Source organism: Sinocyclocheilus rhinocerous, unplaced genomic scaffold, assembly GCF_001515625.1.
Source record: "Sinocyclocheilus rhinocerous isolate Xijiao unplaced genomic scaffold, SAMN03320098_v1.1 scaffold2578, whole genome shotgun sequence".
NCBI lineage: Eukaryota > Metazoa > Chordata > Actinopteri > Cypriniformes > Cyprinidae > Sinocyclocheilus > Sinocyclocheilus rhinocerous.
The window spans coordinates 440,906-458,074 of record NW_015643596.1 but is presented as its reverse complement, the minus strand read 5'-3'; the positions used below and the strand labels follow the sequence as shown (position 1 = coordinate 458,074).

The window sequence follows — 17,169 nt, the reverse complement described above, 5'->3', positions numbered from 1 at the left end:
TAATCACTGAAGCTGTATACACTGTGAAATGAATCTCTTACTTACATTGTATGTACATCTGCACTTTGTTGTTTATGATGAATTAATTTGCAAGAGTCCGGAATTCAGTCAGCGAACGCGCGCACCCTCAAGTCTCAACAAAACTGATCTGTTTCAACGATGACTCATCTGAATGCCTCTGATTGGCCATTGCATTCCTAAGCTCAACAGAATTGTGTGTGATTGGTTCAAATGCGCAACACTGTAAAAATGCTTAAAATGAAATACGGTGCTACATGAGCAGTTCTTAATTTAATGCCGCAATCGACACTGTCTATTCATATTCACTTTGTTAGCAACAGACGTAATAGATTTAATTTATTTGTGCAGGGGCATTTTTGTCCAATTTAGTGCCATTTTTTGCCCCAAGTCTGAGGCTAAGCCTTCCCCAGCCTTACACACGCTCCGCCTATGGTTACATACATTGAAATTAGGGATGCACGATATTGGATTTTTGTCGATATCCGATATGCCGATATTTTTCAACTCATTTTGGCCGATAGCCGATGCCGATATGGATATATTTCCTTTTGTTTGGAAACAACACCAAGTGTCTCCTGTACAGAGATTATAAAGAAATTATTTGTAATTAATTATTATTATTATTTAACAAAATCTTATTTTTGAGAATTAAATAAACAATGAAGTTCTTTTATAATGAGAGTACATTGAAAGCTTTGAAAATAACTATAAAGCAACTATACAGCAATCCTTAACATTTTATTTGAATATTTAACATTTGTAGATGGTCTAAATCAAAAGAGTTGTACAAATTCTGAAAATCTTTTAGAGCTCCTTGTATTTAAGTTTTCATAAACCATTTAAAAAAAAAAACTTTTACACATTAATGAATAAATCTGTATATATATAATTATTTAATTTACAAGTGTCTTGTTTGTGATTTTTATTCATGTTAGCTATACCTTCTGACCTTTAAATCAAACCATACTCATGATTTTATGACATCAATTACTGCTTTAATCAGAAACACAATCTTAATGTTATTTGTTTTTGCTTTCATTTTATTATAAGTAGGCCAACAGCGCCCCCTAAGTAAATAAAATGCCTTACCAGACGGGCATTAGGACCCAGGGGAGGCTGGTGCTGCTGCACTAGTAACTGTTGACTCTATCGCACACCGGACGCATCATTCTGTACTTGCATTCTCAGATTAAATGCTCAAAAAAAGTGAATCTAATCATCATTCAGGAAAAAGTTTGCTTCAGTGAGCACAGTACTGACATGATCTTATCGCTATCACACCCTGAGCACATGTGAGTTACTCATCTTATCGGCAAGGCATATCGGCATAATTTTTCATATCTGGTCGATGTCGATATTTGCATTTTAAGCCATTATCGGCCGATTTCGATAACATTTCGATAATATTGTGCATCCCTAATTGAAATAATTAATGAGCAATAAGTACTGCTAGATACCGATATCATATCTAACTCACTTGAGGCGTTCACACTGGCAGCAATTTGCAGTGACAAGACAAAGTCATTTTAAATTAGAATTGACCATTTGAGGCGACAAAGTTGAGAAAGGTTTGACTTTGAGGAAATATGTAATTGTTGTTCACCTAAAAAAATCACAAGAATTAAGATTTTCAAACAGGTTTTCCAAACACATCTACCATTGGTCAACCAAACAGATAGCTCCGCTCCCAAATCATGCCATTGGTTGAGTCACTGGGCTAGTCTGCTTAAACAAACAGAGCAAGATTTTGATAACTCGCAGGCGATTCATTGCCGATTATGAACGCGATTTTGCATAGCTTGTCAGTGATCTACGGCTCTGTGTAGTAAATGCTGCTCCATCTGAAAGCACGTGCTGGAGATTTACTACTAATCACAGAACCGGCTTTACTGATGAGATGAGCATGAAAATCGCATTTAATTTTTTGCACAGCCCTACTCCACAGTGTTAACACTTATCTGGGAAATCAGTGCGTTACTTTATAGTTGTCTCTGCAGATTAAGTTGGTGATAGAAGTATTTTAATAAATATAAGTAAATGTGCCCCATCGCTCAACACGTGTAGCACCTCGTTTGACCTTTGGCTAGCATAGCATTTGCCTGAAAAGTTTTTTTTCCCCCTGCATATAATGGTCTTAGTACCTCTGATCTCATTTGCTTTCTCTTTGACTCTCTCTCATCTCCAAGAGGTTCATATTTAGACTATGAAGTCTCTAAAGTAACTCCTAGTCTGGTCCACCTGCTTTCACAAGCTGTAATTAGCATTAGCCTCTAGTCCTAATTAAATCGCAGATACGCTGTGTGGTAACTCGACGTGAGAAAACGGAAAGGGTTTCAGGTCTCCACAAAAGCCTGAAGCTTGGTGGAATAAAGGAAGAAAGAAATGGTCTTAATTGTTTCCTTGCTGTTGCTAGCGCATGCTATTTTTGTCTTTTGAAAGGACAGTAGGGATAAATTGCTAGCATACAATGCCGCCGTTAAAAGACAAGGCAGGAAGAAAGAACATGGATAGAAATGCAGGCACATAGTGAATACAACTTCGCATAAGCGCAGATGCGTCATTCCCATTTAAACAGAGGTTTGATTTTTGAGCTAAGTGGATTTCGAATGCAAAATGTATTTGCATCTTTGATTAATTTAAAGCTGTTTAAATACTTTCTCCTATACCAGCAAAGAACACTAAGTTAGTCATGTGTAGCTTGATTTCTCTGAAAATATCTTAACGCTGTGGCACTTAACATACTCATTTGATTGTGCAACTACTTTGTTAATTTTTTATTTTTTTTGGTCCCTCTTTTGGTCAAATTTTATCTCGTCTAGTGCACAAAGGAAGCCAATACTGCCACTAGTGCCCTCTCTCTCAGGAAAACCTCAGAATGGTGTTTATTTTAAATTGTGGCATTACAACCCTACTGTGATAGTACATTTGGGAGATCTTTCAACTCTTGTATTATTACTTAATTTAAATCACTGAAAGCCAAATGGCCCTTCAGTCAGTGTTGTGTTTGGAGAGGTTGTTTTTAATGAATCCAGCAGAGACTGATAGTTATCTTATGTGTTAAAATGCTGCTATGAGGCCTCGACTGTAATATTGGGGTGACCTTGTATTTGGACAGACCTTCTCAGTGTGGAGCAGTACTGGTGGAGTGTTTCCTCAAGGCACTAGTGAGTAGACTAACTAATTAGATCTTTATCTGATGAGGTCAGAGCTCAGTGAACAGAGGGATGGAAATGAGCCGATGTGACTGGGGATGAGAAAGTTAAACTGCTGGCATTGAAAGCTATAAAGAGAAGAATGGAATGTATATGGTTGATCAGGGGATAGTTGTCACAAGGAGAAATTGTCATAAGAGATGTATCTCAATAATTATAAGGTTTTGAATCAAAAGTCCATTTAAAATAGAATTTACTGTTTAAAATTTATCGAAAAGCCTGTTTATTTACAGATACCATTGTGACAACATGCCCCACTATTAGTTCATTGGGTCTTCAGTGCTTTATTCTTCAGCTTTATAATTCTGGTCAACAATGGTGGAAATATTTAATATATTTTTCGCACGTCAGCATTTAATACTTACGGCTGGAATTTTGAAAACCATTAGCAAGCACCATTAATTCATCATTCTGTGTTTATCCCAGTACAGTGTGGGGTATTAACATTTATTAGTTTGAAGGTGTTTGAGATATTCCACTGGGTATAATATCTTTTGATAGTTTAATGTGCAACAATCATCTGGCATATTGAAGCTACATTATGCAACCTTTTTAGGATAAATTTTACAATTATGGCTGTTTAAGTAGTGCTATGTAAAGCTTTTTTCTCATAAGCGGGGTAATTAATACTCCCTTTAGAATTACATCTCTTCACATTCAATTTGCATAAAAGTCTTCTGCGTTATTTGCATGCAATGCACGTTTCCCTTGACATAACCAACATGTTTACACACATACATTCATAGCCATACAAATACACCCAGTTGCACACAAACATTCCTATTGCATTTTCTTGGGCATAATTTATATTTGTGAGTATTTAATGAGGCTGATGTAAAAGAGTTTTAAAGCTCCTTAGCTAATGTTGTTTTTACAGAGATGAAAAGACCAGCACACACGTTTCAGTCTTGAGGGACTGAAGGATTGACAGTTACGAAAGTATCGCGTGGTTATGGCACTCTGAGGGTCAGTGGTAAATCAGCTGACGTCAGTTGAGGAATTGAATTGTCAATTTCAATCTTGAGTATAGGCACCAGGGAAAACAGGTTCTCTGTTTCTGTGAGGACTTTAGGAATGAGAAGTGACTATTATAAAATTGGATGCTTGAATTCTAGACTGAGTGGCTATGCAGTGTTGCTTAGGTTTTATTATGTAGGGTTTCATGACAATATTTGTAGTAAACGGATTATTAAAGGGGTCATATGATGCTGCTAAAAAGAACATTATTTTGTGTATTTGGTGTAATGAAATGTGTTTATGCAGTTTAAAGTAAAAAAAACACATTATTTTCCACATACTGTACATTATTGTTTCTCCTCTATGCCCCGCCTTTCTGAAACGCGTCGATTTTTACAAAGCTCATCGGTCTGAAAAGCGAGGTGTGCTCTGATTGGCCAGCTATCCAGTGCGTTGTGATTGGCCGAATACCTCAAGCGTGTGACGGAAATGTTACGCCCCTCACCATACTGTTGATGCCGTGTCCGGCCGGAGCGACGAGACATAAACATTAAAACCCATTACAAACGAGGCATTTGTTGCATCCAGTGGGGACATAATTACTGATTATAATGACTTATACTGTCTTTTTACGCGTTGCGTTGCATCGCGCCACGTAAACATAAAACCATGTCTGCATTTGTGATCGGAGAAATGACAAACAACAATGCTACTCTACACTGCTCAAAACTCGCGTTTGAATCGTCAGTGGCAAATTCTTTAAATATAAAAAAAACTTACTTACAGTCTGTGAGTCAGAACAGCCGGCATTGTAGTCTACTCTTCCAGGATCAGGAAACAGTCCTCCATGTGCTGCACACATCTGAATATTTGGGTTGAAGTGTTCTGGAACAGTGTTGTAAATACAAATTAACCACTGATTTGTAGTCGTGTCCTCTTTTGGAAGACCAAACAAAGTAGTTTCGCTTTCACAACGAAGCACACAGCGTCTTCACGACATGGCTGCAGTGTCAACAATACTACAGCGAGAATAAAAGTTACGCCTTCTTTCTTTGCGTGAACATTTGGGCGGCGTTATGCAGATCTTCCCACATAGTGAGGTAGATACAGTATGTGGGGGCGTGTTAGAACAAGCCATTTTAGGTAGGTGTGGCTGACTCTGAACTTTTATAAAGAATATCTTTTTGGATTTGAGACTTTAGTCTTTGCAACTTTACAGATCTTCTTTATGCACCAAGAGCTTGTAACACTCCAAAGAGAAAGGAAAAATTGAAATCGCATCATATGACCCCTTTAAAATTTAGTTCTGTGTGAATTTAATTGAAATTATGAAATAAACATTTTGTCAGCGGTGTCTCCATACAGAGGCAGTTTAGAAAATTTACGAATTAGCACCAGCAGGAGGCCTGTTGAGCATTCAGTGATTTATTAGACAGATTTCTTTGAAGTTACAAAATTAACCTGAGGCTTGATGTCTATAGTGTCAAACTCCTATAAAACACCCAAATATAACATAATATACCACACTGTAAGTATGGTAAGTTTTGTTAACATTGTTTTTAATTGCTAATTCTTGTAGAAAGAGGTGCTTGGACAATATTGGTATTGAGGCATTTAGAGACTCTATGGCACTACCTGAAGCTTACCAGCGTAAACTTTCCTAAACATTCTAGTGCATAACTTCAATGACCAAGTAACTCACATGCACATACAAACATGTGTGCACACACACGTACACATACAAACATCTTCCTGTTTTGTTAAGCCACTGTAGCTGTGCTACAAAAATGTTTTATAACAAAGGAAGCAAACTTTCTTTCTGCAAAAGAGTGACATGTAGAATGGTGGTGTTTGGATAATGGTAATCCTAAATGAATCCTCAGAGGCGCTGTAAAACCTCAGTGACTTACAAAGACTAATGGTTGTTCTACATTCTGGTCCCTAATTATGCTGTCATTTATGCTTTCTTTTATAACAATTTTGAGGCTTTATTGTTTAGTTGTACCAATAAGGTTTTACATAATCAAACATTGTTGACTTATAAAACTAGTGCAGTAAAGACACAGTTTTATGCCTTTAGACATTTGAATACATATGTGGTCTTCTAAATCTGGTTTTGTTTATAATTAAAGCATAAAAAACATTAATTTCTCAATTTTCTCCCCCCCCCACCCTTTGTCTCTTGTACAGATCCAAAGACTGACAGACTGAAAACATTGCTCAGCAGTTCAAAAAGGGAGTAGTCAAGAAGTCAAAGACCATGAGTTACAGCTGTGGCAAGCGACGCTATAAACCTAAAACACGGACCACGTAAAATGGGGACTATGTTTGGCATTATGGTCCCTGAACAGCTGTGACTGCCCTCAAAAAACATTTTTGCCCGAACCTGTGTCTTTGTAATCCTATTGGCCATCCATCTCCTGTGATCATTTTTTCTTATTTTGAGCCCTAACCTCTTTCGTTTCCCACCTTGATCAAAACAAATCCAGTTTTTACTCCAAAATGGCCTGCAGTTTCAGCATAACTTGTGCTTTTCCACCCTCCTTTCTCATCCTCTCTCTTCCTATTTTTCTCCTTCTCCATGTACCTTCTTTTGTGAGGGGTGACTGCTGGCTAATTGAGGGGGATAAAGGCTATGTGTGGCAGTGACATGTAGAATGGTGGTGTTTGGATAATGGTAATCCTAAATGAATCCTCAGAGGCGCTGTAAAACCTCAGTGACTTACAAAGACTAATGGTTGTTCTACATTCTGGTCCCTAATTATGCTGTCATTTATGCTTTCTTTTATAACAATTTTGAGGCTTTATTGTTTAGTTGTACCAATAAGGTTTTACATAATCAAACATTGTTGACTTATAAAACTAGTGCAGTAAAGACACAGTTTTATGCCTTTAGACATTTGAATACATATGTGGTCTTCTAAATCTGGTTTTGTTTATAATTAAAGCATAAAAAACATTAATTTCTCAATTTTCTCCCCCCCCCACCCTTTGTCTCTTGTACAGATCCAAAGACTGACAGACTGAAAACATTGTTCAGCAGTTCAAAAAGGGAGTAGTCAAGAAGTCAAAGACCATGAGTTACAGCTGTGGCAAGCGACGCTATAAACCTAAAACACGGACCACGTAAAATGGGGACTATGTTTGGCATTATGGTCCCTGAACAGCTGTGACTGCCCTCAAAAAACATTTTTGCCCGAACCTGTGTCTTTGTAATCCTATTGGCCATCCATCTCCTGTGATCATTTTTTCTTATTTTGAGCCCTAACCTCTTTCGTTTCCCACCTTGATCAAAACAAATCCAGTTTTTACTCCAAAATGGCCTGCAGTTTCAGCATAACTTGTGCTTTTCCACCCTCCTTTCTCATCCTCTCTCTTCCTATTTTTCTCCTTCTCCATGTACCTTCTTTTGTGAGGGGTGACTGCTGGCTAATTGAGGGGGATAAAGGCTATGTGTGGCTGGCAATCTGCAGTCAGAACCAGCCTCCATATGAGACAATCCCACTGCACATTAACAACACCGTCCATGATTTACGGCTGAATGAGAACAAGCTCAAAGCAATTTTCTTCAGCTCTCTCAGCCGATTCACCAACCTTACCGACCTCAACCTCACCAAGAATGAACTCTCCTACATTGAGGATGGTGCCTTTGCGGGACAGGCCAATCTACAGGTCTTGCAGTTGGGATATAACAAGCTAACCAACCTCACCGAAGGGATGCTGCGAGGGTTGGGTCGAATGCAGTGCCTGTATCTGCAGCATAACCTTATAGAGGTAATTGCAACCAATGCTTTCTGGGAGTGCCCAAGCCTTAGCAGTCTCGATCTTTCCTCTAACAAATTAGCAAAGCTGGATTCATCCACCTTCACCATTTTGGGTGGGCGGCTAATAGTGTGTGAACTGGCTGGAAATCCTTTCCATTGTGGCTGTGACTTGTACGGCTTCCTTATCTGGCTAGAGGCATTTGACAACGTCACTCACACCTATGACAGGCTCCAGTGTGAGACCCCAAAAGAACTTTTTGGTTACCCTCTCCTGAGTCCTAGAGGTAATCATGGAAGAAATGCTCGTTCTATCCTGTCATCCATGTGTAAAAATGGAGTTATTGTTAGTGGCATAACTGCCCTGCCTCCTGACTTAGACTATTCTGGGATGGGGATAGATATTTATGATCATATGGGACCTTCTCACCAGCCCACAGCTTCCTCAACCACAGACCCCACATACAGCCCCACCATTAAGCTGCAAATGGTCTCCCTCTCTTCCGCATCCCTCTTGGTTCAAATACCCAAGCCCTACAGTAAGATGTATATTTTAGTGCAGTACAACCACACCTATGTGTCAGACATCATGAACTTAAAGAACAAGAATGAGATTGTCAAACTAAACAATCTAAATCCCCACACAAATTATACCTTTTGTGTTGCCTCCATTCGCAATTCCCAGCGGTACAATCACACTTGTCTGTATTTTGCAACTCGGGCTCCAGGGCCTGATGACTTGCGAGCAACCCCTTCTACCACCACCCATTACATTATGACCATTCTAGGCTGCCTGTTTGGGATGGTCATTGTGTTGGGCTTGGTGTACTACTGCTTACGTAGGCGTCGAATGCAAGAGGAAAAGGAAAAGTCTATTAGTGTTAAGAAAACTATCTTAGAGATGCGCTATGGGCCAGAAGCAGCTGCTGCAGCAACCAAGGATCCTTCAGCCTTGCAGAAACTACATGACCAGTCCCATCATCAACACCACCACGGCAAGTTGTCCCAGTCAGCATCCTCCAGCTTGGGCGTCCTTCATAGTTCAGCTAACACAACCTCTTCTCGACTTTCTTCCCTTCCACAAGTGGAGAAGATGGCTACATCTTTCTCAGAGGCCATGGCCAATAAGGGCAACTACATGGATGTAAGAACATCAGCAGGAGGAGTGGAGCGAGTAAGAGATGGAGTTGTAACAGGGTCAGGGAATGAAATCACAAGGGATGAAAATGGGATTAATGGAGGAGATGACTCTGATGATGATGGCCGAGATTCAACATCGGAGATCTCTACCATTGCCAAGGAGGTGGACAAGGTAAATCAGATTATCAATAACTGCATTGATGCACTCAAACTAGACTCTGTAGCTGTTGTGGCAGCAGCTGCGGCCACTGCAACTACAGCGGATAACACTGCCTCTCCACCACCTCCTAGTGTCCCTTCATTAGCCAGGGGACTAATTCCACTTTCCCCTACCATCACAGAGACATGCCATATTATGTCGTCCCCTAAAATCCGTCCTCCACCCCCTGTTCCTCTTGTTTTGCACCTTTCTGAGCGGCCCGGCATCAGCGGAGGTGGGTTTCTCTCCCCTCCCTACAGGGACCCACCCCCAGCTACAGCATCACGGCCATTGCAGAGGCAACTCAGTGCAGATGCTGCAGTTGTTCCTATCAACTCTGTTAAAAATCGCTGCAGCGTTTCTTCCGGTGGCTCTGTCAAAAATGCTCGGGTCTTCAGTCTGGAAGTCCCAGACCCTCGAAGCACAGAGCCATGCAAATACCCTGCGAAAGGCAGCCCTGTTCGGTGCGGGGAGCCACTGGAGAGGTTGCCCTTAATAGGGGTTCAGGGAGTCAGTAATGGCAGAGGAGATGGTGGCAACGGGGGTGGAGGGGGAGCCGGTGGTGGCAGTGGTGGTTCGGGTGGGTGTGGTGTTGTGGTCGGAGGTGGGGGCAGCACAGCTCAGCAGCACCACTTGGAGGTGCACCCAGACTACCACTGCTCAGAGCACCGACACTCCTTCCCCGCCCTCTACTATGAGGGTGCCACTGACTCCCCTGCCCAGAAAGTCTCCTTTCTAAAGCCTCTCACTCGCACCAAGAAGGACACTGCCTATTCACAGCTTTCTCCCCGCCACCACAATTACTCAGGGTATTCCTCTAGCCCTGAGTACTCCTCCGAGAGCACTCTTAAAATCTGGGAGCGCTTCCGACCATACAAGAAAAGCCCCCGTGAAGAGGCCTACATAGCCGCTGGCCATGCTCTTCGAAAGAAAGTGCAGTTTGCAAAGGATGAGGATCTCCATGACATTCTGGACTACTGGAAGGGGGTGTCAGCACAGCAGAAACCGTGATGCTTGTGAGAGACATGACAGCAGGAGGAGAGGTTGTGGAGAAAAGGACCGATGACTCTTGAGACAGCTCGGCAGACTCCATCAGCAGGTGCTTTGGTTCCTATAGGCCACCACACTATACACCACAGAGACAAGTGTTCTAAAAGAGACAGAATTAAGCAGGTGTTCCAAGCTCATTAAGGCATAGATAAGCAACCAACCAGAAATGCAGAGGAATGTGGCACATAAAAAGGCATCCAGTTTCAGTTTAGAATCCCTCCATTTTACCTTGTGTACCACCTATGTCTTAAATGAGGAATTAGTGGTTTCATTTTATAAATGCCTGAATATAATCTCGAGAGATGGTGGTAACTGATGCTTGTCAAGATGATTGTTTTACAATGTTAATTAAGAAGGAAAAAAGAAAAGTTGGCTGAAGCCACAGGTCAAAACATGGATAGCCTGTTCCCTCTCATTCCCTAATGTGTGCTCAAGCAAAGCATATTCATTGATTTGGGACACCTACACAAATTTTACACAGCATGTGTGGGACACAGTTATCAAACCAGAGGCAGCCATTTGGACATGCTTTATATTCAAGCAGTGTGGCAATTTGATAAAACACACAATGTTAATTCCTTTTTGGCATTCATTTGTGGCACAGCCAGCCTCAAAGACATTTTTCTCTTCATTTGTACTCTTTAGCCAGTTATTATTCTAAGAAGGGAAAGAGTAAAATGAGGTTTAAGAATGGAAGCTTTATGTCTCAATTTGATTTTACAAGTGGCAGCTAGATATAGACCCCAATGTAGTAATATGCTGAAATACCCAAGACTTACAGTTGTGTATTAAATATTGAGGCACGTTACACAAAGACTTTGCTTTGTTTAGCCTGATGGGAGGTAAAATGCCAAAGCTTAACCCGAATGACACACTTTCATAAAAAGCCAAACCTAATTTGGAAGCTATAATTTCATGAAAAGTTAAACATATAATTTCATCATAACTGAGTTGCTGGTGTTTGAATAAAACTTTTCAATGACCCATTAAGTTTATCACAGGCACAGAAAACCTTGAACAGGCTTCACATGTGTAAAATACTTTTTTTTTTTCTGCCATTGATTCGACAGAATCAGATGCCATATTTGAATTTAAATGATTACTTGGTCAGGTCTTCTTTCATTTAAATAGTATAGTAGCTCTGCTGTTATTTTTCCTTATTGATCTGACCTTCTGTTTCCTGTTATAACCCACTTTTCTTGACCTAATGTCAGCTGTGGTCAAACTAGGGATGGTATGAAACTAATTCAATTATTTCTCACATCTCATTTTTTAAGACCTTGTTATTGTCCTTGTATGGCTTTATAGGGAAAATTAATTAGTAATTTGCAGCAGAGGAGTCAAGAGGTCACAGAGGCGCTAATTTTATTAACACTGCCAGATTGGAGAAGTGATTGAAATTAATCTCGCCCTTTCCGGTCAGGTCATCACCTAGAATGCATCCCTGGAGTTTTGCTGGTTCGCCCGTGGCAATTAAAGGCAAGCTAAAGCTCTTTTTCCTCAGAGCAATTTATTAAAATATACACCTCAAGCTCTTCAGAATAGGCCTATGGGCTTTGAAATTTCATACAAGGGCATTTTTGATGACAAACATTAGCATTTGTTGTTTATATCATATGGTTAACATCCACTGGGTTCTCACAGCATTGACTGCAAACATCATTAGAATTCAACCTGTACATGGAAATTGATTTTCCTTTTACAGTCACATTTGGCCAGCGTTGAAACTTATGAACTCTCAACATTCATCAATAATATGTCACATCATCCTTCAAGGTTCAAAATCAATGCTCGGTAATTGAGAATTGACAGTGTCAAGTCAAAATTCAGAGGTTTGCTTTGTGAGCCATTTTACTAAAACCCCTCAGAGGGAATTCAAGATTGCACTCAATCACAGTCTATGCGATGAAAAGACAAGATGAATGTTTAGTAATTGGTTACCCTGTTAAGAAAGAAGCTATATTAATGCTTCAGCTAATGTTTTGTTTTTGTTGTGTATATCTGTATAGAATAGTGCTAGAAGAGAGTATACATGGATTGATATGAATATCACTGACAAACGCAGACCCATAGCTAGAGCTTGCAACAAAACGACGAACCGAGAAAGAAGCTATATTAATGCTTCAGCTAATGTTTTGTTTTTGTTGTGTATATCTGTATAGAATAGTGCTAGAAGAGAGTATACATGGATTGATATGAATATCACTGACAAACGCAGACCCATAGCTAGAGCTTGCAACAAAACGACGAACCCACACATGCATATATTCCACCATCATTAGCTTTCTTGAAATCTCATTTATTCCTATTTAAGACTCCAAAAGTTGTTTTTTCCCTACTATTTTCCTAAATTCAGTTTGGAGATGAGTTTTCTAAACGGCCTCAAGGCTTGCATTATTGCACTGTGGTTGGGAGATACCAAACTAAGACAACTGGAGAGAAATTATTATGCTCTTGGAATGTTTTAAGTATAAGTACATTGTTGGCATATGGGAATGACAGTTATTTGTGGTTTGCTTTCCTGCTGACAAGTTGGTTTTTGGTAACGTGTGTGTATGGTCTTAAAGATATACAATGTTGATCTGATGTAACTGATGGCTGACTGTGAAAACTGTGACAAACACAACCAACAAGAGAACAGTCTATACTAACAATGGTTACACACAGTATATGTACAAGTAGTATTAGATTTCCAATGGGTATGTCCAGTGAAAACAAAATCACTGTATGTGTACACGTACATACAAACACGCACATATACACAAAGGCATATGCAGAGTCTACAATCTACACTTACTGTATAAGTTTACAGACACATAGTCTTAAAAGTGCCCTCTTGGCACTAAAACAAAGAGCAAATTATTTTAAAGGACGGTGCCAAACATTTGTAAGATTGTAACTGTTATTTATTTGTCAAAGTAACATCATTATTTTATGATTGAAATGTTGTTGTAGTTGGCATTTATTTAATGTGATTTTAAATTTCAGATAACACTATATAAACATAATGAATTCATTTTTGTCCCCCAGAATGCCCTCCTGATCAGGTGTACTCAAGGCCAAAACCCAGATGCTTTTGCATATAATTTTGATGTGGATTGTGTTTTGATTGATTCCCAGTTATATTACTTGGCTTAATACATCCTAATGCTGTCCAAATTTATATAATTAATGGATAATTTACATCAGGGCTGTATTGCTTTGCATAAAAAAAGACATACTGCAGGTTTCCTAAGAGCTCAAGCTTTCTGAATCCTCAGGAAAAATAAAAGCAGTTTTGCTCACATAAATGCCACTGTAACTCCCACAACATGGGTGAGTAAAGTTCCCCTCTCTGTGTATGGTTTTACAGAGAACTATAGATTTAACAATTTCTGTCCTCCCACTAATAAAGTTTTTAGCAGCGAATAACTTACGGCCCACAATTCTCTGGCCTCCTACCGTCTTGTCCGTGGAGATAGTAAGCCTTTCAAAACCAACCATTGTCCTCTGATGCACTTGTCAAATTTAGTTGCATGTTCAGAGTGTGATGAAGCCTTTTTGCTCTTTTTTCCCCTCCCTTTTTCCTGCTAATGTATTGTGCCAGCGATTTCTCTTTCATATCTCTATTCCGCATGCTCCAGCTGAGCATTCGTGCTTGTGCTCCTGAAGCCTTGATAAAATGAATTTGGTGTGCGGTTAGAAAACACAGAAAGGATTTCTTGTTTTAATGAGCTGTATGTACTTTTGGCTGCTTTAATCAGGCCAGGCCCCCTCAAGACCCCTGATTAGACACCAGAACGAGGAATAAAATGTCATTACACTCTCCATGGCACCACTCTGGGTTTAATGCAAAAAGACTCGAATCGTAGAGCATTCCCAACCCCCTTATCTCGAGATGGGTATTAACTCAGCAGGTTAACCAAGACCTCAGAGAAGAACCCTCTGTGACTGAGGCTCGAGTTTTGCGTGCCTTTCAGTCAAACAATTTTTGAGTAATAAGTGAAACGAGCCTGGGGAAGAGAGCAAATTTATTTAAGTGATGGATTGGCATGTGTTTTAAATATAGCTTCAGTAATAAGTTCAGGTTTGATTTAGATTGCTAATTCAGTTTATTCACTTTTATGGCAGATTTTTGTTTTGTTCAGGTTTGCAAACTGCCTCATTTTATGTGAAAACTATTTGAAGTTAACATGAAAAGTGCATGATTTTTTTGGTGCATGATTCATCTTCATGTTATTCCAAAGAAAAGTAATCATTTTTTGTAAGAGGTAATAACTTGTTTTCCATGACTTTCCTTTTCAGCAGATGTCATTACCTGTTGTTTAACGTTATCCAGCTTTTTTTGTAGGAAATGCATACCTTCAGAAACTTTTCTAGTAGTTAATTCTGTCATTTTGTTTAAAGTTAATGTAAGACAAGTTTACAGCAAAATATCAAGTAAAGGTAGTTTTGAAGAAGCACCATTGCGATACGTGGAGAGGCTCTTGAGGGTGAACTTGACCTTCGATGTCTACATCCAGATCCAAAAGTCTCCTCAAAAGAAGTGTTTCAAGAGGTCAGGCTCCATATTCTGGTATGTATCGCTCACTTTTTCCAATTCAAACAATTCTCAGTACACATAACATTGATTGAATATCCTGTTATGCCACATTAGAGAAATAAAATGGGTTTTGAATGCTGTTTCATGCTGATTTTATATCAGAATTGAGTTGGCACAGTCTACAAGAGCCTAAAGGCACTTTAAAGTCTAACTTTAAAGTTTCAGTAGCAAACATTACAGGTCAATTCCGCCAAACATCTCCACACTTCCTGTAAGGCAGGCAACGTCTAGAGGTATGATAGGAAGATAATGCAGCCGCCTTCATACTGTGAGGGTCAAGCTAAGGTTGAGGGCTACAACTGAGCAAGCAGGGAAAAAGACACGAGACCACAGTTATTTTTGAGAGAAAACGGACTAAAAAGTTAAAACGCCAAAGATGTGGCACAAGGCACGACTCGACCTGATTCATTTTTAATGCGCCTCAAACTTCCCTAGATCTTGTAAGTTCTGTCAGGTTGCGAAAAGTTCTGTTATATACACTTTTAATGGCTATGTACTGTATACGTGTTCTTGTGTGCCAGTTTTGAGGAAATGGTCTACAGGGGGTCTTTTGGAAATGGCGTTTGTAATGCTTTTCACCTTAAGCAGGGATTTAATTACCCCTATATGCCAAAGCCGAGGGATTGCTGCTTTTTATCACGCCGTGAAAAGATTAAAATGTCCCTCAATAGGTTTTCTTTTCTGCCTGTTTTGTTATTAGCTGTCAAGACCGGTAGACTGTTAGATAAATACATTAGTTTACAGCATCTCAGCTTTGTTGAGAAAATATGCCGTTCAATTTCATATTTGCAGCCCCTTGGAGTAATAATAAATATGGTTTATTCTGCAGGTTGCATTGATCAGTCCGGATAGGCAGCGATATTGTCCAAAGGCACATTTGACCTCTCTCATGTGTTAGATGCATCAATTTCTTGTTTAACCAGGCAATCAATCTTTTCATGATGACGATAGAAGCATCTGATTTTTTTATTCATACAATTTGAAAACACCTCACAGCATTTTCCGACTCCTTTGAGGTTTGTGAGCTACAGACGATGTGGATATTCCATTCAGAGTTGAGTGAAATGCTTCGCAAGGAACCCCAGAGATGCGGCATATACGCAGCGGTAAAAGAGACTTGTTTTTCTCTCATATCCTGCTGTATGTGCACAATACTGCTATCCACGATCACTAAATTGAGGGCCTCCGGTTATCACAACGAGAATTACTTTTATACATGTACAATGTATGAGTTTGAGAAAAAGCGATAAATGTGAAAAGGAGTTTAGGTAGAAATTCAAAAAGCAGTTTGTTTCGACCTTCAGGCGTGATGTTCCATTTAGAAACATGCAAAGTGGATGTGCCACACTAGAGTGACTGAGAAAAAAGAGGAAACACAATGAGATGTTCACTCAAGAAGGAAGAGGATGAAAACACAAATCCTCTTAAAGTGAGGGACATGGTTTTGCTCTTTGATTTTCCTCTCACTTTAAAAGTCAGCTTGAAACGGCGTTTGCAAACCATGTTACTATAGTGTTATGGGACAGGTTTTTAAGTGAAACAGGATATTCATTGAGATCAGAATATAGTGTGGGATATGATTCTATCCATTGGGAGTTGTTTGGATAGTGGAAATTGTCTCAAAGGTGGGTAGAGGGGAGGGGTTGAAAAATAACAGGACTTAAATGTCAGATGAAGAGGAAAGTAATTTCTATATAAGTTGATGAAAGATTACAAAGGCAAACGTTTTTCTTTTCCTTTGGAACAACATAAACTGATGAAATGTTCATAAGACCAGGAGCATGGTAAAGTAAATGATCTATTTGGATTTCATGTTGTTTTTTTTTTGTTTTTTTTACAAATTTTCACCTCACATCTTGCTGAGGGAGTGTAGATAATTACAAAGCTATGCGTTGCATAAAAAGCAAATTGTGGTTACAACTGCATTTTGGGTTTATGTTGAAGTGCATTTGACTAAAAAAAACTGTTTTCAACATTGATAATTATGAGAAATGTTTCTGGAGCACCAAATCAACATATTCAAATTATTTCTGGAGAATCATGTGACACTGAAGACTGAAAATTCCAAAAGGGTCTGGCTGCAGACTTGCGTTTGCACTCTCAGACTTGCACTCTCAGACACTTGCACTTCCGCTAGCGACGTCACTTGCAGTCTTTATTTTTTTATTTTGTTCTATTTATTTATTCTTTTTGTTTGAATCTCTCAACATTTTACAACAGTAGCCAGGTGGTGAAGACAAGACAAAA

General features: G+C 39.4%; 1 protein-coding gene and 1 long non-coding RNA gene across 2 annotated transcripts in view; both read left to right on the top strand.

Annotated features, from left to right (window-relative positions):
* Positions 1-6,817, top strand: part of LOC107757463 (uncharacterized) — a 104,196-nt gene extending 97,379 nt beyond the window's left edge. Inside the window, exon 3 of the long non-coding RNA XR_001641941.1 lies at positions 6,381-6,817. This is a non-coding gene — a long non-coding RNA (uncharacterized LOC107757463). The remainder of the gene's footprint in view (positions 1-6,380) is intronic.
* A 404-nt stretch (positions 6,818-7,221) lies between these two features.
* Positions 7,222-12,407, top strand: LOC107757469 (protein phosphatase 1 regulatory subunit 29-like). Its single transcript, XM_016574939.1, has one exon. The coding sequence runs from the start codon at positions 7,509-7,511 to the stop codon at positions 10,299-10,301; it is 2,793 nt and encodes a 930-aa protein (XP_016430425.1). The 5' UTR covers positions 7,222-7,508; the 3' UTR covers positions 10,302-12,407.
* Positions 12,408-17,169: the final 4,762 nt, after the last annotated feature.